Below are 27,248 nucleotides of genomic sequence, written 5' to 3'. Positions count from 1 at the left end.
TCCCAGCAGAAGACTGCCCCTCCCTGAGCCTGGTTCTGCTGGAGGTTTCTTCCTGTTAAAAGGGAGTTTTTCCTTCCCACTGTCACCAAATGCTTGCTCACAGGGGGTCGTTTTGACCGTTGGGGTTTTTCTGTAATTATTGTATGGCTTTTGCCTTACAATATAAAGCGCCTTGGGGCAACTGTTTGTTGTGATTTGGCGCTATATAAATAAAATTGATTTGATTTGAGGCACTTCAGCTCGTTACAAACGCAGCTCGTTACTCCATGTATACTACACGATGCAGGACGCACGATTAAGCTGAAACTCGGCGTGATCTAAAAAATTCTCGCATGAGTGAAAAATTGGCTGAAAAAGGGCCAAAACTCACACAGTGTAAACCCAGCTTAAGTACTGAGCATCTGGGCACCAGTAGATCATGGCAGTGTTCTATTTATTTTTACACTGGTTATATCAGAGGGTTATCTAATTACAACTTGGCTTTTTTTTTAAAATGCCTTTTTTTTTAACAAATAAAAAAAAGCATATTTTACAAAAGCACATTTATATCAATCAATCAATCAATTTTTTTATATAGCGCCAAATCACAACAAACAGTTGCCCCAAGGCGCTTTATATTGTAAGGCAAGGCCATACAATAATTATGAAAAACCCCAACGGTCAAAACGACCCCCTGTGAGCAAGCACTTGGCTACAGTGGGAAGGAAAAAACTCCCTTTTAACAGGAAGAAACCTCCAGCAGAACCAGGCTCAGGCAGGGGCAGTCTTCTGCTGGGACTGGTTGGGGCTGAGGGAGAGAACCAGGAAAAAGACATGCTGTGGAGGGGAGCAGAGATCGATCACTAATGATTAAATGCAGAGTGGTGCATACAGAGCAAAAAGAGAAAGAAACAGTGCATCATGGGAACCCCCCAGCAGTCTACGTCTATAGCAGCATAACTAAGGGATGGTTCAGGGTCACCTGATCCAGCCCTAACTATAAGCTTTAGCAAAAAGGAAAGTTTTAAGCCTAATCTTAAAAGTAGAGAGGGTGTCTGTCTCCCTGATCTGAATTGGGAGCTGGTTCCACAGGAGAGGAGCCTGAAAGCTGAAGGCTCTGCCTCCCATTCTACTCTTACAAACCCTAGGAACTACAAGTAAGCCTGCAGTCAGAGAGCGAAGCGCTCTATTGGGGTGATATGGTACTACGAGGTCCCTAAGATAAGATGGGACCTGATTATTCAAAACCTTGTAAGTAAGAAGAAGAATTTTAAATTCTATTCTAGAATTAACAGGAAGCCAATGAAGAGAGGCCAATATGGGTGAGATATGCTCTCTCCTTCTAGTCCCCGTCAGTACTCTAGCTGCAGCATTTTGAATTAACTGAAGGCTTTTTAGGGAACTTTTAGGACAACCTGATAATAATGAATTACAATAGTCCAGCCCAGAGGAAATAAATGCATGAATTAGTTTTTCAGCATCACTCTGAGACAAGACCTTTCTGATTTTAGAGATATTGCGTAAATGCAAAAAGGCAGTCCTACATATTTGTTTAATATGCGCTTTGAATGACATATCCTGATCAAAAATGACTCCAAGATTTCTCACAGTATTACTAGAGGTCAGGGTAATGCCATCCAGAGTAAGGATCTGGTTAGACACCATGTTTCTAAGATTTGTGGGGCCAAGTACAATAACTTCAGTTTTATCTGAGTTTAAAAGCAGGAAATTAGAGGTCATCCATGTCTTTATGTCTGTAAGACAATCCTGCAGTTTAGCTAATTGGTGTGTGTCCTCTGGCTTCATGGATAGATAAAGCTGGGTATCATCTGCGTAACAATGAAAATTTAAGCAATACCGTCTAATAATACTGCCTAAGGGAAGCATGTATAAAGTGAATAAAATTGGTCCTAGCACAGAACCTTGTGGAACTCCATAATTAACTTTAGTCTGTGAAGAAGATTCCCCATTTACATGAACAAATTGTAATCTATTAGACAAATATGATTCAAACCACCGCAGCGCAGTGCCTTTAATACCTATGGCATGCTCTAATCTCTGTAATAAAATTTTATGGTCAACAGTATCAAAAGCAGCACTGAGGTCTAACAGAACAAGCACAGAGATGAGTCCACTGTCCGAGGCCATAAGAAGATCATTTGTAACCTTCACTAATGCTGTTTCTGTACTATGATGAATTCTAAAACCTGACTGAAACTCTTCAAATAGACCATTCCTCTGCAGATGATCAGTTAGCTGTTTTACAACTACCCTTTCAAGAATTTTTGAGAGAAAAGGAAGGTTGGAGATTGGCCTATAATTAGCTAAGATAGCTGGGTCAAGTGATGGCTTTTTAAGTAATGGTTTAATTACTGCCACCTTAAAGGCCTGTGGTACATAGCCAACTAACAAAGATAGATTGATCATATTTAAGATCGAAGCATTAAATAATGGTAGGGCTTCCTTGAGCAGCCTGGTAGGAATGGGGTCTAATAAACATGTTGATGGTTTGGATGAAGTAACTAATGAAAATAACTCAGACAGAACAATCGGAGAGAAAGAGTCTAACCAAATACCGGCATCACTGAAAGCAGCCAAAGATAACGATATATGTAAACACCAACACACCTCACATTAATGTGTTGGTTTTTACATAGAATGACTGAGTCAACCAATCAGTGTTAGTGGACGCACATCTTATCCAGAATCCCTTTTCCATCTGTCTGTTACAAAACTTCAGAATTAGTCCATTATAAAAGATATGTTATATTTTAACTTTGTACAAATGACAGAATTGACATTAATGGAGTTATTCTATTGGTGTTAATTTTATTTATAAATCAAAACCACAAGTCAGCACTGCTTTATTTTACAAGACCTCTGCCTCACGGCGACTGTTATTGAGTAAAGAATTGAGCTTCACTGCTGCAATCTATGTAGTAAACAGGCGCTTCCAGCAGGGGGCAGGATGCTCAAAGACAGAAGTCCTGACTCATTGTTTGGGTCTGTGATCACCTTTAATGCTACCAGAAGCGATTCAGCTTGTTCATTGCAAGTGTACCACTGACAATACTGAAAGTTATTGGTTATTGATTAGCTGTAGTTTCCAATAATTTTTTGGGTGGTTTATTGGTTTAGCCTCATAAAAGATAACTTTTCAGCTAGCTGATTATCTGTTATCGAAGCTAACTTTTTGGTTAGCTGTGCCCACCATTGAACACAGGTGACCTGCAGCCTGACGCATGATACGCACACCGGCTGGACTCTGTGGGAGTGTCTTTTATGGACCGCGTTTAAAAAGTTCCACTACTTCAAAGCATGTCCTGCTGCTGCTCTCAGCCCACAGAGACGGGACCAGCCAGCAGAGAGCTCAGACAGACATCAGCAGGCCGATAACAGCGATCCCTCACAAGACCGCTGATAAAATAATTGGATGCCTCCAAAAACATGACATTGAACTTCAATGTCGTCGTCTCCAAGATTTAATTTCTCACAATATTGCTTTCGATCTTCGGGATCAAGAGTTGACACGTAGTCTTTAGTCATCTTCCTGTGCATTTTCTCACCACATCTGCTTGGAGCCTGGAGTTTTCTGCCTATCGTCTGAAGTAAATAACAGCAATCCCTTCTATTCGTCCCCCACGCTATTTTAGATCACATCATATGACCTTTGCTTCTACGTGTGCTACGAGGCGGACACTAACCTGACAGGGAAGCAAACCGGAAGTGATGTCACCACGACCGGGTCCTCATGGCAGATGAAACAGATGGCACGTGTGACCATTCAAAATGTCAGCATCCGTGGTTCTTGGGGTCCTCATGGCTGATGGCCTTTTGGATTTCTTCTCCCTCACTTGATGTTCGGTATTAAGTTCTTGGCAGACGTCATAAGTGCAAAATTCAAAGGATCAAGTCTTTGAGCACCACTCAGATCCACAGCCAGTCTACAGCCAGGTAAAATGTGGGCATGTCCTTGACCTTCTCCCATCTCTGTGCTCTTGAAACTCCCCACATGGACTAATTGTGGTGTCTGATGTTCCCCTCAGTGTCAGTGATCCTCCTCATCCAAGTCCCACTAAGTAACCTTTCACTGGACTCCATAGAGACCTGGGACCAAAGACATCTAGTCCTCACCTTTGGACAGTTTGGTTGTTTGACATTTTATTGACTGATCAGGTTTTAGAGGTTCAAGAAGAGCCACAGACTGATTAATAAACTCCTTTAATAATGTTACATTCAAGGCAAACAACACGTCCAACGTGATCATCTAAATAGAAATGTGAAAAGTCTCAACACGTAACAGTCAACATCGTCTGCACAAGTCACATGACCAAAATAGATTCTTCCATAATATTCAGGTTCCGGGTACAAAGATCCGGCTTTGGGTTCATATTTACAGCACTTCAAGACTCGCTCACGTTAAACAGTCTTTAGGACGCCTTCATCATAGTTACGCCACACAGCAAGCTTTGGTGCGTCATCCTGATTGGAAGAAAAAGCTCTCTGACCCATCTCCAGCAGGGTGGAGGGGTCGTGGCAAAGTTCAACACATCCAAGGCCACTGCCCATTCCTGGAAACAGTGAGCTGGATGAGTACAGTACACCTTGGTTTGGGGAAGACCGTTAGCACAGGCTGACCAATCAACACACCCTGCTCAGGCCCCGCCTCCTCTAAAGGCAGCAGTACGAAAAAAAAAGGTTCTGTTGCTTCTTTTTCTAAACCCACGTGCAGCGGGAATGGGGCGGAGCTACTGAAACAAAAAAATAAATGTTTTGAGAAAGGTCATAGGTCACATTTTCAGTCCGGTGCTCTTATAACAGATTTTTAATTTGGATGCAATTAAACAGAAACCTTTTTCAGTAAAGGTTACGTGACCTTTGGCCTTAGCCAACTGTGAAAGGTCAAACTGAGGGCCAGAAGTGTGACACCTTTCAAAAGATCACAGACATGAATCTACTGCTGTCTACTACCAGGCGCACACACAGCAGGAGGTCCTTCTTCAGAAGGACTTCAAATGAAAGAGCTGAAAGGAAAAATGACAAAGTTTCAGTCAACATCCCCTGAATAAGTCCATCAAGTCTGGGAGGAGGATCCGCTGGACCACAGAGGCACCCAGGCAGACAACTGCTCCATCTTCACAATAACCATCTAGCTGCTGCAGTCACATGAGATGTGGGCGTGTCCTCGACCGTCTCCAGTCTCTGGGGTCCTCCTGTGTCCTGGATCACATCCAAATAAACTCACCACATGGAATAAACATGGTGTTTGATGTTCCCTCACAGTGTCAGTGATCCTCCTCATCTGAGTCTCACTAAGTATCTGTTCATTGGACACAAAGTCACTGCAGCAGGACCCAAAGATCCTGCACAGAGACCTGGGACCAAAGACATCCAGTCCTCACCTTAGGTCACTGGTTAGAGTCCAGACAGTAAGACAGGAAGCAACAGGACCCTAAAGTCTTCATTCTTCTCCAAAGACATCAGCATCATCAAACACCTATAACCTTTGACCTCAAGACTATCAAAGGTCAAGGATCCAGAGACATGAACATCCCGACGAGCTCAACACTTTCAGCAGATACAGAGATACTTCTGATGGATGAGTCTAGGAAGACACTGAAGGTCTCATTTGTCAGCTGTGCACACACAAAGTGTGGAATATAACAACTCGTCCTTCGGAATATGCATAAACATACACACAGCATCTAGTGGTAGAACCGTGGAACTGCAACTAGAGAGCACAGCCCCCGTCACAGTGACCTCATCCACATAGGATCTTTATTTCCTCTAATTAATAACACAATCAGTAATAATGTAGAGTGACACACACACGTCCAAACCTACAAAGATAGCAGCTTCTGACCTCTGACCTCAGAGACCAGCCACCTGCTGCTAGAGGACAGGAAGCACAAAGTTTACATACTCCTGAAATGTACTAAAAATGAACCCACATTATTTTCACCAGACAAATTTCATTAAGATAGATTTTTTGTTAATAAAAACAGCACCCGGTGATGTTACAGGAGCACAAATGATTCTGGGAAAACTGTAATGATAGTTATTCTGTAAACTGGAATGTTTGATGCTGGTTCTTGTGGTGAGCTTGTTAAGATTACGTTCATAACGTGACACTATGAACAGCTGTCACCAGCGGTTGGGTTCAAAACCTTCTGTGGACTCATCACCACCTGCTGGTGCACATATTGTATTTATTTGTAATTTTTTCCTAATATAAACACCTTGATCTCCGTTGAACAAATGTTGATTTTCTTCTTTCTCGTTCCGTTATTCCACTGAGGAACACAAGGACCAGATGGATGTTTTCTTACCATATATGGTAATGAGGGTGTTTCTGAATGCAAACGACCACAAACCTGCAGGAGCTTTTGAACATGTGGGATTTATCCGCAGCTGATACTTTATGTGAGTACAAACCGCGTTTAGAACATTTTCTACAGTTTGATAAATTCCTGGTCTGGATCCACTATAACCACAAACCCGACACTGAGTCGCCACTCAGCGTATCGATTCCACAGAGATCACATCCATCAAGTCAAGGTCAGCAAACCTTTCCTCACCAACCAAAGCACCTACAATCACTAGTTTCCACAACCTGATCCAACACTTGGTCCATGCAAGAACTGAACAGTACAGGAACCACAATACATCCCTGAGGAACACCAGTTTTCACTTGGAAGAAGTTGGAGACTTCCCTCCCGCCAGTGCTGGACAGAGGCCAGTATAATGTCCAAACACTTCATGAGGACATCCTAGAGAGTCCCCTGATCAACAGAATCAAACACTTTCTGCAAAGAGGTGCCGATATTTGCACCTGCGTTCAGCGAGTACTCAGAGCGAGGAAGCAGGCGATGGATGATTTCTTGGGTGTGAAGTCAGACTGTTCCGGCTTCTGAGTGCCAAGTAACCGAGTCGTGAATCCTATAAACAAATATAATAATTAAATAAACAGCTGTCCACAAAAGTCCACAGAACCTCAGACTCTGACAGAACTAGCTAGACTAAACCCAGAACCTTCACCATGAAGACTGGATCACTCATAATCACTTCACTGGCTTTGACTGAAGATGGTGCTGCACCAGACAAACAGAACACAAAGAAACTAGCAGGACTCCCATCTGGACTCCAGGTGATGCTCTGAAGAGGATCCAGAAGCAGAAGTGAAGCACAGCTTCAGGACTAATGAGGAACACTTAGTTTGGCAGCTTCATCTCAGGAAACTTAGAAAACGGGTTCCTCAAACACATCAGTGGGACCAACTTGAACCTGAAGCAAACATGTTAACCACATACATGAACAAACTGACTGTCTTCAGTTGGAAGTGCTGCCGACTCTAAACAACAAACGCTCAATAATCAATAATTAAAAATGTCCTTCAGAAACCAGAGTTTGGTAATTTTGTGCTGCAACCACGTGAGGAAACCTTATGTGCACACACCCTCAAAATGGGCGGGGCTAACTAACAGTTTGTGATCAAAGTCATTAAATACCATCTGCTGAGACAGGAAATGAGTCCTGATGGGCGGAGACTTAAATATTTCATCATTAAAGTCCCGATTGTGATGTCAGAAACAAAAACAAATCTGACGTGTTTTTGTAATTCAGGTTCTGGTTTCTCGTCTCCCTTCAAACACGTTTGGACGCAGACAGAAATGTGATCTGTTTGCCATTTGTGGATTCTTAAGGTATTTGTCGTAGGTTTGAATCCTGATGTTAGTATTGTAAGTCAGTTTAAAGGTCGGTTTTTGTGCTCTGACGGCGGTTTAAGGTCTGTGAACTTAAGCAGCAGGTTGGAAGAAAATCAATAAATCAGCTGGAGAGAAAGAAAAAAAAAACTTGGCATGATTGGAAAACATCAAAATGTAATAAAAATTGTGAAAAAAAAAAAAAAAAAAAAAAAAATCACACAGAGCAGTGAGTGCGTCAAACCTGTGTTTTTGGCCACGACCGCCTGTCAAGGCGGTCTGTGTATTCTGTGGTTACCGTAGTGTCCTTAAAGCGGCCGTGGCGCTGTGGGATGAGGTACTTTTGGGATAAAAACTTTGTGGCACTGATTGTGTTTGTGAAACTGTGTCGTCGTCCGGACTGTTGTGCTTCCACATCCACCATGTTGGGGAAAACAAAACAAAAATCAAACGTTTGAAACAGTCGGCCGCAGTTCATCCTGAGTTTCTCTGCAGTTCCTGCAGTACCTCCTGCCTCCAACAGGTGGCGAGGCATTCACAGGCAGCATGAAAGAAACAAAAAGTGCAACAACATGCGCTGGGAAAAGGCAACATCTGTGTGAGGAAACAAACAAACATGCTGGAGAAACACTCGGGAGTGAAGGTCGTTGGCACAGTGAGAACTTCTTCACGGTGGCTCCTCCGGCGGAACTCCTGCACGGCTCCATCAGGCGGTACCGGCGCTCGGGACAAACCGGACCCGTTAGTTTTCATGCAGATGGGCTGGAGGACTGAAGAAGGCATTCACAGTGTGATCAGACTCACGAGCATGCAGACCACACATCTGGACGCACACCACAGGGTTAATGTAAACACACCCGGGCCGCTGCACCACCGCCGCGGCACCGGGACCCTGACCTGGACACAGGCCTGGTACTGGGTGGAGCCTACTGGTCGTCACTTGTTGTCCATCAGCAACTGCACTCGGAGGACGAGCTCGCGGGCCATCTTCAGGATGTGCTGTACATCGTGACGCTCAGCCATCTCTGCAGGTCACAGCAACAGGAAGGTCAGAGTTCACCGACAGCCACAAACACGCCACAGCACCATTACAGGCTATTTCCTCCCTGTCCTGTAGGTGGTGGTCTTTGATAAGACTTATTGCAAAATTAGTCAAAGGTAAACATGGGACTCATTTGGAGTCCGCGGTTGGAGGCGATAACCCGCAGCCAGATCAGCAGTATAAACACACTCACAGTAACCTTTGACCTACACATTAGAGAAATGCCCAGGGAGGTCATTTCCTGTTTTTATCATGTTTGTTGTCTCACCGTTGAAGAACTTGATGATGTCAGTGAAGTCCATGTTGTTGTCCATGATGATGTCACGGTAAACGGTGACCAGCGCCAAAGCCAGGAAGAGCACGAAGTGGTGCGAGGAAATCCTGGGCGCGACCCAGATGACCTCCCACACAGCAAATACATCCTCATACAGGAGCTCTGCACACGCACACAACCAATCAGAAGACAAACAACAGCATCAGACATGGCGTGGCCCCGCCTCCACAGGAGAAACGGGCCGCAGCTTTTCACCTCTCTTGAAGTCTAACAGAAACCAGCGATAGCAGAAGTAGAAATGTGTGTAGTCGCCGTTCTGCTGCATGAGCTCGAAGAGCTCCGAGTCCAGAACCTGCAGAAGACAAAAAAAAATTCAACGAAACCGCTGGATTTTAAAAGCCGTTAAAGACTGAGCAGATTTTTTATATTTATAAGATCAAAACTTTGTAAGCCTTCTGGGCAGAAGTCAAAGGTCACAAGTTTGAAATGTATTCATGTTTTAGAAACTATAAAATGTTTTGCTTGTTTCAGTTTGATCTCCTCCCTAAGTGCAACACACTGCCTCGACAGCGGAGGTCACATGACCACCAAGTGTCAACAACCGGCTCAAACCGTCAACACGCTGCACAATGACGAGATGACATGTTTAATGTTTGGGAGTGATAATCTGGAGCAGATTCATTCATTCATTGCATTTTACAGGCCACACATCCAGACTTCACCCAAAGCTGATTCACCCCAAAGCTCATCTTCAAACACTTATCTGGGTTCAGGTCACGGGGGCAACAGCTCCAGCAGGGGACCCCAGACTTCCCTTTCCCAGGCCACATTGACCACCTCTGACTGGGGGATCCCGAGGTGTTCCCAGGCCAGGGATGAGATATAATCTCTCCATTCCTGGGTCTTCCCCGGGGTCTCCTCCCAGATGCACGTGCCTGGAACACATCCCTCAGGAGGCGCCCAGGAGGCATCCTTACCAGATACCCGAACCACCTCAGCTGGTTCCTTTCAACGTGAAGGAGAAATGGTAAAATGGTAAATGGCGCTTTTCCATCTGCATCAGACGCTCAAAGTGCTTTACAATTATGCCTCACATTCACCCCGATGTCAGGGTGCTGCCATACAAGGCGCTCACTACACACTGGGAGCAATAGAAGATTAAAGACATTGCCCAAGGGCCCTTAGTAATTTTCCAGTCAGGCGGGGATTTGAACTGAGGATCTTCTGGTCTCAAGCCCAACACCTTAACCACTAGACCATCACCTCCCCCGAGAAGCGGCTCTACTCCGAACTCCCCACGGATGACTGAACTTCTCACCCTATCTCTAAGGGAGACACCAGCCATCCTCCTAAGGAAGCCCATTTCGGCCACTTGTACCCACGATCTAGTTCTTTCTGTCATGTCCCAACCCTCATGACCATAGGTGAGAGTAGGAATGAAAATTGACCAGTAAAACGAGATTAATTCATTTTAATTAATTTGATTCTGGTTTATTGCACTGTTATGTATTTTAGTATTATTTATTGTAATTGCTGCATTTTATTGATTATCTTGCTTTTAATGTGTACAGCATGGTAGCAAAGATACCGTCATTAAGAATTAATCCAATAAAGTACATTAATTCTCTTTCCTAAAAGGCTGATCTCAGACTGAAAAAACACTGTTGCTACACTTTTGACTGACATCCTGGTGCGAACTGGGGATGTCTCCAAAACCTTCCCCCATCAGCCTCCACACTTACTTATAATTCAGTATTCTTCAAAGGTGATCTTGAAACTTGTCATCGGTGGAATTCTGGTCAGTGTAAGTTATTGAACATTCTAATTGCCACACGTTAATGCCAAAAGCTTTCCAGACCAGCCAGAATATCTCCTCAAAGATAACAGGACCATAAACTCAGAACCTTGACAAAACCACAGCTTTTCCTTCAGGCTTTAACAGTGGGAAGGACACAACCACTTTGTGTTACAAATAACATTATTTTATCTACATATGAAAATGATAATGTTTTTCTTGTGTGCCTATTTACGAAAAATACTATTTGCATATATCCAACTTAATCTGACATGTTTTCTTTTATAACTTGGAGTGTGATAAATGCAGTGGTGGGCACAGTTCCGCTAATCCGCTAACTGCTAATTATCGAAGATAATGTTTTCATTATCGGATTAGCTTTTTGGATAACTTTGAAAACCACCATTGGACCAATTATCTTCCGATAAGTTTTGGTCCGATAATTTTTAGACCGCTAACATATTTTTGCAAAAGTGGTAAACAAAGCTTAACAGTTACAACCATTTATAAAGCCCATAATCAGTTGAGTACCTACCTGTTAAATGTTTTGTAGTAGATGCACAGTTCTACCCTCTACAAACAGAGGACAGCTAGTCCCAGAAGAAACCACTATCCTCTTCAGGCAAAGGAGAACTGGTCACAGAAAAGAAAAACTTTTTTTTACCCCATACTGATACGCTGACAATATCACCCAAGTCATCCAGAGGCATAGAGTTTTAACTTATGGTTAAAATTTTAACCAAACTAATTTCAGACAAGTTATTTAAATTAACGTCACGTCTGAAGTTCTATAAAGTGAAAATATCAGATATGTTTTAGTTTTAACGTAATGCACTAATTTTGAAGGTTTTAGTGTGGACATGCTGTGTCCAGGTGCATTATCTCAGTACATTCACAACAGAAGAAATGCATTTGAGACACTCTGATCAGGCTCCACACAGACAACAGCATTAAACTCTTTGTATATAGTGCCTAAAACACTCATGAATATATTCTCTGGGTTCACAGACGTTATTGTGTTTGTATGCATCTTAAATGTAACAGACATGGATTGTCTGGAATTTTGTTTTGGCAAGTTTTCAAGGTCTCTACTGCCATCTACTGGCCAGTAGTGTTCATGGCAGTATGAGCGTCTGGACGCCAGGAGATGGAAGTGTTCTATTTATTTTGACACCAGTTATATCAGACGGTTATTTAATTATAACTTGACTTTTTTTTTTTTTTTTGCAAATGTATGAAGCCCGCTTGGGGACATGGTGGTTAAATATGCATATGCGTTCAGTCTCTCCCCCACCTGATTCCACTCACTGTGTGCTCTGATAGGCATGAGCTTTAATGATATTAGGTTATTGCGAGGGAACGCAAAAACTATTGTGAGGGAATGTAATAATCTGCCCCCCCCAAAAAATTAATCACCATGTCCCCAGGCGGCTCCATACAAATGCCTTTTTTTTTTTACAAATAAAAAATGGCACATTTTACAAAACAAAAGCACATTTATATATGTAAACACCCAACACACACCTCACATTAACGTGTTGGTTTTTACATAGAATGAATGAGTCAACCAGTGTTTAGCAGAGGCACATTTTACCCATAATCCTTTGCCATCTGTCTGTGTTTGTTACAAAACTTTAGAATTAGTGCATTATTTAACATTAAAAGATATGTTATATTTTACCTTTGTACAAATGACAGAATTGACATTAATGGAGTTATTCTATTGGTATTAACTTTATTTATAAATCCAAACCATAAGTCAGCACTGCTTTATTTTCCAAGAACTCCGCCTCACGGCAACACTGTTAATGAGTAGAGAACTGAGCTTCACTGCTCCTCTCAACCACGTCTCAGCTGCAAGCTATGTAATAAACAGGAGCTTCCAGCAGGGAGCAGGGTGCTCAAAGACAGAAGTGCTGACTCATTGTTAGGGTTAGGTCATCTTTCATTAGGGTTAGGGTTATCTTTGATGCTACCAGGAGCGATCGTGGTGTTAAAACTCAAAATCAGTTTGTTAGTAGTTGCAAGTGTACCGGAGACAATACTGTAAGTTATCGGTTATCTGTAGCTTCCGATAATTTTTTTGGTGGTTTATTGGTTAACTTTATAAAAGATACCTTCATCCCTTGGGTCAACCCAAACCAAGACTGACCCACTGACCCATCAATCTGTCTTACCCGCAAACCAAACTGAAACCATTTCTGGTATCACTGGGGAAACCAGCGGTTCAACCCCAGAACCAGGCAAGCTCAAGTCAGAACCTGGCCCATCAATGACGGAAGGCGATCGGACTGTGATCTTCAAAGGACAAGCTAAGTGACCCCCGTGAAAGATTCAGCAGGGCTTTGTTAAGTGGTACAAAGTGGCTTCATACAGATTTATTTGACAATTTTCTTAACAATAATAATAATAATTGGTGACCCAAAATTCATCACTAAATTCCAATCAGATTTATTCACTTAATACCTTAAACTTGATTTCACTGCTTTAACTTTCAATGTCTCATGAGTGACAAAATGTGTCCATAATAACTAATTGTTCAAATCCTCAAAATGCCAGTAACCTGTTCATTTATTGTATATACATATGTAAATAAAAATGTAAATACCCCTGTAGTGGTTTTATTGTGTTCAGGAGGAAACTGTGTTGGCCAATCGTATCGTATGAGTTACAACTTTTAGATTTGTGACTAATAAATGATTTGAGACTGATTAATGACTATTGATAAATGTTTAAATTAAAGTTCTTGGTCTTTTAAAAAAACTAGGTGACGTCCCTAAAACTCTGAGGAAATTAAATATCATTCCATGAAATATTCTTTGCTAAAGTGACTTATCTTATCAAACAACTGAGATCTCTGCAGTGGTGGACACAGTTCAGCTAATCCGATAGCAGATAATTATCAAAGCTAAAGTTTCTGCTAACAGATTAGTTTTTCAGATGACTTTTAAAACCATCATCGGACTGATCATCTTCCAATAAAATGTTTGAGCAAAGTTTAACGGTCAAAAATGTTTGTAAACCCTAAAATCAAACATTTTAGTTTGCCTGTTGTGTGTTTATTTATGGCAGACTGGCTGTCGCTTGCTGATGATGTCATCATTAAGCGCAAAATGTGATTGGCCGGTCAACGCAGGGAGCATTGTGGGTAGTGTAGTTCAGGTTCACTTTGGACGTGACAGTGTTTCCACCCCTTGGAAATCTGCTGCAAAACCCATCACACATCGTGCAAAAAGACGATCCTAGGAGCTGTGTTGTCGGGGGCTTCGTGCCCCTGGCAGGGTCTCCCATGGCAAACAGGTCCTAGGTGACAGGTTAGACTAAGGGCAGTTCAGAAGCTCCCATGACCGACACGAAATCAAGGACCAAGACGTCGCCCAGTATAGCGGAGCCGGGGCCCCGCCCTGGAGCCAGGCCTGGGGTTGGGGCTCACGCACGAATGCCTGGTGGTCGGGCCTTAGCCCACAGGGCCTGGCCGGGCTCAGCCCAGCGATGTGGGCCCACCCTCCTGTGGGTTCACCACCTGCAGAGGGGGCCATGGGGGTTGTGTGCAGAGGGGACTGAGTGCGGGGCAGTCGAGGGCGGGTGGCTCGGCAGATCGGTCCGTGCTCACAGCCTCTGGCTATTGGGATGTGGAACGTCACCTCGCTGGGGGGGAAGGAGCCGGAGCTTGTGCGGGAGGTTGAGAGGTACCAACTAGAGATAGTCGGGCTCACCTCCACACACAGCTTGGACCCAACTCCTGGAGAGGGGCTAGACACTCCACTTTTCTGGCGTTGCTCACGGGGAGAGGCAGCGAGCTGAGGTAGCATTGCTTATTGCTCCCCAGTTCAGTTGCCATGTGTTGGAGTTCACCCCAGTGAACGAGAGGGTTGTGTCCCTATGCCTTTGGGTTGGGGACAGGTCTCTCACTGTTGTCTCGGCCTATGGGCTAAGCGGCAGTGCAGAGTACCCAACCTTCTTGGAGTCCCTGGGAGGGGTACAAGACAGTGTTCCGACTGGGGACTCCATTGTTCTCCTGGGGGAATTCAACGCCCACGTGGGTGGCAACAGTGAGACCTGGAGGGGGGTGATTGAGAAGTACGGCCTCCTCGATCTGAACCCGAGTGGTGTTCAGTTGTTGGACTTCTGCACCAGCCACAGTTTGTCCATCACGAACACCATGTTCGAGCACAAGGGTGTCCATAAGTGCACGTGGCACCAGGACACCCTGAGATGGGGGTCGATGATCAACTTTGTAGTCCTATCATCTGACCTTCGGCCACATGTCTCGGACACTCGGGTAAAGAGTGGGGCTGAGCTGTCGACTGATCACCACCTGGTGGTGAGTTGGATCCGCTGGGAGGGGAGGAAGCCGGTCACACCTGGCAGGCCCAAACGTATCGTGAGGGTCTGCTGGGAACGACTGGCGGAACCCTCTGTCAGCAAGGTCTTCAACTCCCACCTCTGGGAGAGCTTCCCAGATCCCGGAGGAGGTTGCAGACATGGAGTCCGAGTGGACCATGTTCTCCACCTCCAATGTCGATGCGGCCACCCGTAGCTGTGGTTGCAAGGTCTCTGGTGCCTGTCGCGGCGGCAATCCCCAAACCCGGTGGTGGACACCGGAAGTAAGGGATGTCGTCAAGCTGAAGAAGGAGTCCTACTTGTCTTTGTTGGTAAGTGGGACCCTGGAGGCAGCTGACAGGTACCAGCAGGTCAAGCGTACTGTAGCTTGTGCGGTCGCAGAGGCAAAAACTTGGGTCTGGGAGGAGTTCGGGGAGGCCATGGAGGAGAACTATCGGTAGGCCTCGAAGAAATTCTGGCAAACCGTCCAATGCCTCAGGAGGCGGAAGCAGCTCTCCGCCAACACTGTCTATAGTGCGGGTGGGGAGCTGTTGACCCTGACTGGGGATGTTGTCGGGTGTTGGAAGGAATACTTTGAGGATCTCCTCAATCCCATCGTCATGTCTTCCGAAGAGGAAGCAGAGACTGGGGACTCAGAGGTGGACTCATCCATCACCCAGGCCGAAGTCACCAAGGTGGTCAGAAAGCTCCTTGGTGGCAAGGCTCCTGGGGTGGACGAAATCCGTCCTGAGTACCTTAAGTCTCTGGATGTTGTGGGACTGTCCTGGTTCACACAATTCAATTTTTCAATTTATTTTCCTTTATATAGCACCAAATCACAACAGAGTTGCCTCAAGGCGCTTCACACAGGTAAGGTCTAACCTTACCAACCCCCAGAGCAACAGTGGTAAGGAAAAACTCCCTCTGAGGAAGAAACCTCAAGCAGACCAGACTCAAAGGGGTGACCCTCTGCTTGGGCCATGCTACAAACATAAATTACAGAAATAACTCACAGAACAATTCACGGACGAATATACAAGAATTGCTGTTGGTGCACAGGACAGGAGGGTCACCAACACAAACACAACTCCCATCTCTGGATGGAGCTGCACCTTAAACAGAGAAAAAACAGAATCAGGCATGAGAAAGACAAAAAATACTGTATAATTTGCCAGCATTAATCAACAAGAAAAACAGAAGAAATACTAAGGTGATCACCGGCCGCTAGCCATAAGCTTCACAGGTCTCTGCAACATCACGTGGAGGTCGGGGACAGTGCCCCTGGACTGGCAGACCGGGGTGGTGGTCCCTCTGTTTAAGAAGGGGGACCGGATGGTGTGTTCCAACTACAGGGGGATCACACTCCTCAGCCTCCCCGGTAAGGTCTATTCCAGAGTACTGGAGAGGACAATTCGACCAATAGTCGAACCTCAGATTCAGGAGGAGCAGTGTGGTTTTTTCCTGGTTGCGGCACACTGAACCAGCTCTACACCCTCCATCGGCTGCTCAAGGGTTCATGGGAGTTCACCCAACCAGTTCACATGTGCTTTGTGGATCTGGAGAAGGCGTTTGACCGTGTCCCTCAGGGCGCCCTGTGGGGGGTGCTCCAGGAGTACGGGGTCCTTTGCTAAGGGCTATCCAGTGCCTGTACGACCGCAGCAGAAGCTTGGTTCGCCTCACTGGTAGTAAGTCGAAACCTGTTTCCAGTGCATGTTGGCCTCCGCCAGGGCTGCCCTTTGTCACTGGTTCTGTTCATTACCTTTATGGACAGAATTTCTAGGTGCAGCCAGGGTGTAGAGGGGGTCCGGTTTGGGAAACACAGAATCTCATCTCTGCTGTTTGCGGACGATGTGGTCCTGTTGGCTTAGTCAAACCAGGACCTTCAGCGTGCACTGGGGTGGTTTGCAACCAAGTGTGAAGCATCCGGAATGAAGATCAGCACCTCCAAATCTGAGGCCATGGTTCTCGACCGGAAAAAGGTGCTTTGCCCTCTTCGGGTCGGTGGGGTGTCCTTGCCTCAAGTGGAAGAGTTTAAGTATCTCTGGGTCTTGTTCACGAGTGAGAGACGGCTGGAGCGTGAGATCGACAGACGGATCGGTGCAGTGTCTGCAGTGATGCGGTCTCTGTATCGGACCATCATGGTGAAGAGAGAGCTGAGTAGGGGGGCAAAGCTCTTGATTTACTGATCGATCTACATTCCGACGCTCACCTATGGTCATGAGATTTGGCTCATGACCAAAAGAACAAGATCGTGAGTACAAGTGGCCGAGATGAGTTTCCTCCGCAGGGTGGCTGGGCGCTCCCTTAGAGATAGGGTGAGGAGCTCAGAGTCAAGCTGCTGCTCCTCCACATGGAAAGGAGCCAGCTGAGGTGGCTCGGGAATCTTTTCCGGATGCCCCCAGGACGCCTGGCTGGAGAGGTGTTCCGGGCACACCCCATCGGAAGGAGGCCCCGGGGAAGACCCAGGACATGCTGGAGGGACTACGTCTCTCAGCTGGCTTGGGAACACCTCGGGGTTCCCCCGGAGGAGCTGGGGGAGGTGTGTGCAGATCGGGAGGTCTGGGCGGCTTTGCTTGAGCTGCTGCCCTCACGACCCAACCTTGGATGAAGCAGAAGAAAATGGATGGATGGATGGATGGATGTGGCTGATGGTACCGCCAAAACTCAGTAGGAGAGAGGAGCTCTCACGGTGCAGCTGTGTACAGACTGGGACATTTCTTCACTGTTTAAATTATTTAGATAATCTCAGGATGATTATTTTTCAGATGAATCCCACTGAAACTAATAGATAAGAATTTATATTTACTACGTGTCTTTTATTCTGCCAATCAATGCATTAACGGCCCTATTTTTTATTTTTGTTTAAGCTGCAGGGTTCAAAGCGTGTGAAAAAAGCGGCAGCTTTTAGCTCGTAAATGACAGTGTATCTAACACCAAGATAAACTGTGACTTCTAATACTGTGTTTTACTGCTTTTGAAAGATGATGACAGTGTTTGGGGTTTTATTTTTTTTATTCATTCATTTTCCATGTGTTCTTTGAATTTACCCAGCAGCCCCTGTGGCGCTTAAAGTGAAACTGGTTTATCAGAAGCCGATAGTGTAATCTGATGTGGCCGCATCCGAATCAATACTAAAAGTTATCGGTTATCTGTAATAAAGATACATTTTTTTTTAGCAATTTATCATCATAAAAGATAACTTTTCAGGTATCTGATTAATGGTTACTGAAGCTAACTTTTTGGTAAGCTATGCCCACCACTGGAACTCTGCCCAGCTGTATCAAGTCCTGCTTAATTGGAACTGCGCTTCAACATGCAGCACTTGACATCTGGATACAGCTTATGAACTATGAACAATTGCTTAACAGTGAACTGGATTTCTTAAGAAGAGGACTTTATTTTGTGTACTCTGCTACAGCCTGCGTCAAACTCTCTATGAACGTTGACAGTGTGAGACTCCAGCATTACGAGTGCCCTCCATTCACCCTCTGTATCTTCTTCCTTAGTTCCTAGTCGCAGAGGCGAACGTCCCACCTGGTCCTGGTCTCAGAATCCTTTGTTACACATTCCTTCAAGACTGGCTCGGGAAACTGCAGCTCCCTAATTTCACCACAAGAGGGCGGGCCACTCTCCATACTGCAGGCACCCCAGTGCAGCATTTTCATTTATTCATTACAAATAAATCAGATTTTTCCTTTGTACTCCTCTCCATGTCCCACTCCCTGCATTTGGGTCTATAGTCTGAAACAGTGTGGTTCCATCCGAACCCCTAACCAAAACATTTAGTCTGCCCATCTGATCCAAATATTTATGAAATATTTAAACTTGCTACAGCTTATGTTGCCACCGTGTGTGGCCAAACTTTAAACTGAAAATAATTATTTTAAATTATGCTACAGCACTTTGGTCAACCCAAGCTGTTTAAAATCTGGTCTATAAATAAAGCATGAGTTGAGATCGAGTGCATCGCCGTTTGGCTCAGCTTCCTTTTCATCACAGCAGTACGGTAAAGCGAATGCAACACCGCCCGTGCTGCATCGATTCAGATTCAGAAAACTTTATTGATCCCAGAGGGCAATTCGTTTGCAGCATTCCAGAACAGTTCTCGCATACACACAACACACTACCATCCATTTCAGTTACAAGTGGAACTCTGGTGGAACAATAAAAGTTATACGACATTTAAAAAAACCCAGTCCCCTTAGAGTTCATCAATTTAATAGCAGAAGGCACAAAGGAATTTGAGAAACGATTAGTTTTCCGAGCTGGAACATAAAAATGACGCCCTGAAGGCATCAAGATGAATTCTGGAGTCAAAGGATGGAGCAGCTGAGCCAGTAGACACTTTGCTTTACTCGGCACCTGTTGCTCCAACAGTGACTGCAAGTCTCTCAATTTAACGCCTGTGATTTTAGAACAGGTTTTGACAATGCCTTGCAGTTTGTTTTTGTCCTTCACAGACAGGGATTGAAACCAGCAGATAAAAGAAAACGTCAAACTTTCAATAAAAGAACAATAAAAATTGGTTAAAATAGTTTTACTCACATTAAAAGAGTTCAGCTTCCTCTGAAGGTAAGTTCTTTGCTGCCCTTTTTTAACAATGCTATCAGTGTTCAGGTCAAACTTCAATTTATCATCAATCACAGTGCCCAGGTACTTGTAGCTGCTGACAATCTCTACATTTTCCCCACTAATGACACTAACACCGTGAGGTGAAGCACGTCTAAAATCAATCACCATCTCTTTGGTTTTTAAAACATTCAGATCAAGGTTACTGTCCTCGCACCACTGGGCAAACTGCCCCAGAACAGGACCATGATTCTCTGTCCAAATTCACACTCCATCATCCCCTCACTCGGGAACAAGACTCGAGGTACTTGAACTCCTTCACTTGGGGCAAGACCGTATTCCCTACCCGGAGTAGGCAGTCCACTGATTTCCTGCTGAGAACTACGGCCTCAGATTTAGAGGTGCTGATTATTTTTTATTTCTGTTCATTTGTCTTTTGACATCATTTTTAAAAATACATTCTGAACAATGTTTTTATTTTTCTCTCAATCTGGTAACAACTCGGCATCTGTTCCTCACCTGGATGAGTGACCTCATGTTAGCAAAGTGTGCGTCCATGGCGCTGCCGTTAGGAAAGTTCTGACTCATCCTCTTCATCAGCTGAGTGAAGCAGCTGTACGCCAAACACTCTGAAACAAACAAACAACAGAGGTCACAGGTTGTGGATTGTGTGTGAGGTCTGTGAGGCGTGTTGGCAAGGTACACCTGAAAGGGGTCATGACTTTTTTTTTTTTTTAAATAAAAAAGTCCCACATTTTTAACTTTGGAGCCAAAAATATCCCCCAGACACAGAGGAAGATAAGATAAAATGCAACCATCCATATCAGTTCTTCAGACAGCCTGCCAGATGACCTCAATGCGTTCTACACATGCTTTGAGAGTCCCTCCCCATTACTTCAGAACAGACCCATTTACAGCCTACATCATCATGAAGCTGCGCATGCATTGAGGCAACAGAAGTATCGCTTTGGATTGTTTACGTGGCATTGTCAAACTCAGACAAGGAAGGAGAACGCAAAAATAACATTTATAACAACATTCATCATCAAAATGTCCGGCTGTTGTGTCTATGGTTGTACGAATCGAAACATGCAGGAGGGACTGAAGATTTTTCGCATACCGAGGGGTTCTCGGCTGTTCCAGAGCCACTGCAGGCGGCTGTGGCTTCAAGCCATCAAGCGGGAGGATTGGGCCGAGGACACCATAAGGAATGCGTGCATCTGCGGTGCCCATATTATATCAGGTAACTGTGGTTTAAGACTCAATGAACTCAATGTCGTGGTATCTCACCTCCTGTACATGTCCGCAAATTATGTAGTCATACGCATCAAGAAATCTGTATGCTCGCAGCTTATCTCTTGTGTACACGCTAGGTTTCTCAACCAAATACAGGTAAATATCAGGCCACTGAATATCAGGCCACTTACTAATGACATGGTCCCATTCAGTAACTGTGGAGGGATCTGGGAGCCACTTGCCATTCGTTAAAGTGAGCTTTTTAAAGTAAGCTTTGCGATCCTTCACTGATAATGCACCAGCGTAGCTTGACAAGCCTCCATTCGCCGCCATGCTTCTGTTGCCAGAATGCGCGCGCAGCCATCAATGTTTGTAAACAGTAAATGGGTCTATACATACACACCTCCCCCCTGCTAGTCATTACACCAGTCCAGGTAACAAGCTGACTGATGTTCTTACATACATTTTCATCCTTTTCCTCAATCAAGGCATCGTTCAAGCCTGTTACAAGACCACCACCATTGTTCCACTCCCTAAGAAGAATCCCCCATCCTGCCTGAATGATTTCCGGCCAGTGGCACTCACTCCAATCATTATGAAGTGCTTTGACAGAGTGGTACTGGCCCACATTCAGAGCAGTATACTGGATACTACTGATCCCTTGCAGTACACCTACAGGCACAAGAGGTCCACATCCGATGCCATCGCAGCCGCTCTTCAAATTTCCCTCTCTCACTTGGAAAATAAAGACTCCTATGGCAGGATACTCTTTATTGACTACAGGTCTGTTCTGGATTTCCTGACCGGCAGGCCTCAGTTTGTCAGGATTGGGAATAGGACTTCAGCCAATATCACCACCAACATTGGAACTCCACAGGGCTGTGTCCTTAGTCCTATTCTCTACACCCTGTTCATCCATGACTGTGTCGCCTCCCACCATGACAACACCATCCTGAAGTTTGCTGACGACACCGTGGTGATAGGATGTATCACTGGCGGTGATGAAGCAGCCTACGGGAGGGAGGTGGACAGCCTGGTGACATGGTATGGGGACAACAACCTCACTCTCAACACAGACAAGACCAAGGAGATGATAGTGGACATGAGGAAGAAGAGGGGACCTCATCAGAATTGGTTTATCCAAGATCTTGAAGTGGAGAGGGTTACCAGCTTCAAGTATTTGGGGGTCCACATCAGTGATGACCTCACATGGACACTGAACACCACACAGGTGGTGAGGAGTGGCTGTACTTTCTGAGGAGGTTGAGGAAATTCGGCATGTCACCCAAGATCCTCGGCAACTTCTACAGCTGCATTATTGAGTCCGTCCTCACCACCTGCATCACTGTGTGGTACGGCAGCTCAACTGTGAAGGACCGCAAACGTCTGCAGACAGTGGTAAGGTCTGCATCTAAGATCACCAGGACACCACAGCCCTCTGTGCAGAGCTTTTAGCATTGCAGAGTCCACAGGAGAGCTGCCTCCATTATCAGAGACTCCACACACCCCCAGCATGTTCTGTTGTCACTTCTCCGATCAGGCCGGAGATACAGGAGTGTGAGATGCAGGACCACCAGACTCAAGAACTCTTTTTTTCCTGTGGCTATCAGACTGTTCAACAGCTGTTCTGAGAGCCCCCCACTTTAAAGAAAGTGTATTATTGATATAGTGAGATTTCCTGATCATGATCATTTTATTCCACTGTACAGAATACTTTGCATAGGTTTATAATTAGCGAATGTAGTGCACCACACATTTATGTACATTGCTTATTTATCTTTCATGTACATATTTTATCCTGAGATTTATACTTAGATTTATTTTATTGATATTGCTTTTCTTTGTTTTTGGCATTCAGTGTCGGGTGGCAAAGTAAGAATTTCATTTGGCAGGGAAACGTGTTTCTTTACTGTGCATATGACAATAAAGCTTGAGTTGAGTTGCAGAAGGGGGAGGAGCTATACAGTCTGATTGCCACAGGCAGGAAGGACCTTCTGTGGTGTTCAGTGGTGCACCTCAGTGATCTCAGTCTGTGGCTGAAGGTGCTCTGACAGGACATCAGTGTGGCATGCAGGGAGTGGGAGGTGTTGTCCAGTATGGTCAACAGTTTCCTCAGCATCCTCTTCTCTGACACCTCCACCACAGACTCCAGGTTCCACCCCCAGGACAGAGCCAGCTCTCCTGATGAGCTTGTTGAGTCTGTTCAGGTCAGCTGCCTTCAGCCTGCTGCTCCAGCACACCACAGCGTAGAAGATGACACTGGAGACCACTGAGTGATAAAACATCTGCAACATATTTCTGCAGACTTTGAAAGATCTGAGCCTCCTGAGGACGTACAGTCGGCTCTGACCTTTCTTATACACAGCATCTGTGTTTACAGTCCGGTCCATGTTTTTGTCTATGTGGACACCCAGATACTTGCAGTAGTCCACAACATCCACCTCAGTTCCATTAATGGTAACTGGGTTCGGACGGGTCTTTGGTCTTCTGAAGTCCACCACCAGCTCCTTCATCTTAGATACGATGAGCTGCAGGTGGGTGAGTCCACACCACTCCACAAACCTATCCACCACACTCCTGTACTCAGCGTCCTGGTCACTGCCAATGCAGCCCACAATGGCAGAGTCATCCGAAAACCTCTGCAGGTTGCAGGACTGTGATCGGAACTTTAAGTCTGAGGTGTAGAGTTTGAATAGGAAGGGAGACAGGACCATTCCCTGTGGTGCCTCCTCTGCTCCTGATGGTGTCGAATATAATGCCCCAAAGCCTCATATACTGTGGGCGGTACCTGTGAGGTAGTTGGTGATCCAGACAGCCAGTGGAGCCTCCACCTTCATGTCCTGTGTCTCATCACTGAGCAAGTCAGGCTGGATGATGTAGAAGGCACTGGAGAAGTCAAAGAACATGACTCTCACAGTGCTGCCTGCCTCCTCCAGGTGAGAATAAGGTCTGTGCAGCATGAAGCTGATGGCATCCTCCACTCCCATGTTGGGCTGGTATGTGAACTGCAAGAGATCCAGTGATGATTCAGTGACTGTGTGGACGAGCCTCTCCAGTGACTTCATAACATGTGATTTCAGGGCCACGGGTCTGTAGTATTAAGTGTGTTGGGGTTCTTCTTCTTAGGCACAGGAACCAGACATGAGGTAATTCACCACTCAAGGACAACCATCTGGCTCAGGCTCAAGTTGAAGATGTGCTGGAAAATCCCACACAGCTGGACAGCACATCTCTTCAGCACTCTGGGGTTGAGGCCATCAGAACCCGCAGCCTTTCCTGGACACAGAGGACTAAATTCTCCTCTCGCCTCCTCTCCAGTGATGGTGATGGGAGGCACTGAGGAGAGTGAGCGAGTGGTGGCAGGTTGGTGGGAGGAGCGGGGTGTGTGATGAATGCACAGGGGAGGGGGAGCAATGAGAGATGCTGGGGGAAGGGGGAACAAAGTCCATGTTGCCAAACCAGTTGAAGAACAAGTTTAGCTTATTAGCCTCATTCAGGTCTCCTTCCATCTTCTGGTCTGCCTTCTTACTACGTCATATGTGTGATAATCCTCATTCTATAGGCTGTAACGCCTGGCATGCAATCAGGCAATGCAACAGACAGTGGTGGGCACAGCTAACCAAAAAGTTAGCTTTGATAACAGTTAGTCCACTAACTGAAAAGTTCTCTTTTATAAAGCTAAACTGATAAACCCCTAAAAAAAATTAGAAGTTACAGATAAAAGCATCTCAATGCATTTCTCCTGTCGTGAAACTTTATCCATAATGCACTGCAGCATGTGTGGTCCAAACACTAAAACCTTCAACATTAGTGCATTACTTTAAAACTAAAACATATAGCTGATATTTTCACTTCATGAAATGCCAGACATGATGTTAATTTAAATAACCTCTCTGGAATTAGTTTGGTTAAAATTTTACCTATAAGTTAAACCTGTATGCCTGTTAATGACTTGCGTGATATGCCGGCGAGTCATTATGGTATAAAGAGAAATTATCTTTTTTCTCTCTCTTCCTTTCTCTCCTGTAACCCGCTCTAACCTCTGCCTGCAGCGGACAGAGCTGTCTGTCTGCTAGGAAACATTTAACAGGTAGGTACTAAAATCTTTCACTTCAGACTTCAAATGTTTTTAACTGTTAAGCTTTATTCGCTATGCCTGCAAAAATATGTTAGCAGTCTAAAAGTTATCAGCCATCTCCAGAAGTTCTCTGATGACTCCGTCATTGTGGGTCGCATGTCTGGGGGGAACGAGCTGAAGTACCGGTCGGTCATCACAGACTTCATGGACTGGTGTGAGCGCAACCACTCACACCAGTAAGACGAAGGAGATGGTGAGCGACTTCAGGAGGAAACCACCACCTCTATGGTGTCGTCTGTTGGGCCCCGGGCAGCACAGAGGGGGAGAGAAAGACTGAACAAGCTGGTCAGGAAGTCCAGCTCTGTCCTGGGCTGTCCTCTGGACTCTCTGGAGGAGGTGGCTGAGAGGAGGGTGTTAACCAAGTTCAAATCCATCATGGACAACTCCTCTCACCCTCTGCACCAGACTGTAGTGGAGCTGAGCAGCTCGTTCAGTGACAGACTGAGGCACCCTCAGTGCAAGAAGGAACGATACCGCAGGTCGTTCCTCCCTGCTGCTGTACAATAACACTGTAAAATAACCACATGCAATAATATGTCCACAAATCGTTCACACTCATCTTGTGTTTTTTAAGAGCTGACATAACGTGAATTTCTCCACTGTGAGATCAATAAAGTCTTATCTTAAATTTATCGGAAGCTAATTGGTCCTCTGATGGTTTTCAAAGTTATCTGAAAAGCTAATCCGATAATGAAAACATCAGCTTTGATAATTAACGGTTAGCGGAACTGTGCCCACCACTGGCAACAGATGACTGAAAAACATCAACAGTACGGTTGCACAGGTCATAAGACACAATATTAAAGATTATTATTATTAAAGATTAACACAACAAACTTCACCGCAAGAAGAAGATGCCTCCAATAATCCGTCCTTCAGCTCTGTAAAATTGTTCTTGGACACATTGGTGTCACACAGACCAACAGACATCAAACTCAAAGACATCACACGTTCTCACCGTCGTCCAGAATAACCATGAGGGGAGCGAGCAGGTCACACATTCCCTGAACATATCCAATCTCCAGGTGTTCCCACACGTAGCTGCAGACAACAGCAGGCGTCAAACAGGCAACAAACACATTCAACCTGGAAAAGGTGCACGCATCTACCTGTATGCGAGTCAGCCTACCAGAATTCATATTCATTAATTTATATTGTGCCCAATCGCGACAAGGTCACCTCAAGGCGCTTCACAGAACATCATTTTAAAAAGCAGAACAAAATGAATCAGAAGATTAAAAACACAATAAAAGAATAAAAACATAAATAAGTAAAAAGAATAAAAGAAGACACGCAGTAACATAAAATACTAGTGATAAAACACAAAAGAAAAATGTGTCTTCAGTTTAGATTTAAAAGTCTCCACAGTGTCCGACTGCCTTACGTGCAGCGGGCAGATGGTTCCACAGAGCTGGGGCACATCACCTGGACTATCACCAGTATGTACAATGCAGGAGAGAGGAGCCTGATCAGACAGATCAATGTGTCCTATATCACAGCTGCGCATTCGTTCTCTATCTCTCTTAAAAACAAAGAAATAATCAATTCTTGAATAAGTATCATGGGGGCATGAGTAAAATGTGTGATCCCGGCCTGATGGGTTAAAGTCTCTCCAGAGGTCTAAAATGCCAAGTTCACATATAAGAGCATTCATTTTATGCAAAGGTGTTGTAGTTGACGTTCTTGATGAGTCCCATTTTGGATTCAGATGGATGTTCCAGTCTCCACCACATATGATAATGACTTTAGCCTCTATCATTAAATCAAACATCCTTCTGTAAAAGGCAAAGTCACTTCCAGGGGGGGCATAAATGTTGCACATAGTTATTAATATTAATCTTCCCTCTTTGTCTGTTACTTTCAAAACTAATTCAAAAGGTATTTTTTGTGATATTAATACTGCTGCCCCTCTCCTACACCCACTCTTATAAGATGAATAATATACTCTTGAGAAACCCATTCTTTTACATTTTTCATGTTGCATTGGGCTGAGGTGTGTCCTGTAAGAGTACCATCCGCCCATTTTCATTTTGGACAATATTTGACTTTTAGTTGGGTTTAGAATCCCTTTCACATTAAAAGAAATAACTAACTTCTCCCTTATTCATGTTTATCTATATTTGGCACTTGTTAGAGCTCTCTGTTATTTTTGAAAGTAAAATTATACACAATTATCCCCCCCCCCTCAA

At 44.8% G+C, this 27,248-nt stretch overlaps 1 protein-coding gene across 3 annotated transcripts in view; it reads right to left on the bottom strand.

Annotated features, from left to right (window-relative positions):
- Positions 1 to 4,184: 4,184 nt before the first annotated feature.
- Positions 4,185 to 27,248, bottom strand: part of sgsm2 (small G protein signaling modulator 2) — a 127,737-nt gene continuing 104,673 nt past the window's right edge. For all 3 annotated transcript variants that reach the window (XM_034165274.1, XM_034165276.1, XM_034165275.1), the window contains 5 exons: positions 26,018 to 26,100; positions 20,205 to 20,314; positions 9,254 to 9,350; positions 8,993 to 9,160; positions 4,185 to 8,707 (listed from right to left, as the gene is read on the bottom strand). In XM_034165274.1, coding sequence (XP_034021165.1) covers positions 8,619 to 8,707; positions 8,993 to 9,160; positions 9,254 to 9,350; positions 20,205 to 20,314; positions 26,018 to 26,100 — 547 coding nt within the window. In that variant the 3' untranslated portion in view covers positions 4,185 to 8,618. The remainder of the gene's footprint in view (positions 8,708 to 8,992; positions 9,161 to 9,253; positions 9,351 to 20,204; positions 20,315 to 26,017; positions 26,101 to 27,248) is intronic.

The sequence above is a fragment of the Thalassophryne amazonica genome, unplaced genomic scaffold (genome assembly GCF_902500255.1).
Source record: "Thalassophryne amazonica unplaced genomic scaffold, fThaAma1.1, whole genome shotgun sequence".
Lineage (NCBI taxonomy): Eukaryota > Metazoa > Chordata > Actinopteri > Batrachoidiformes > Batrachoididae > Thalassophryne > Thalassophryne amazonica.
Note: the sequence above shows the minus strand (reverse complement) of the source record. Positions and strands in the feature narration are given on the sequence as shown.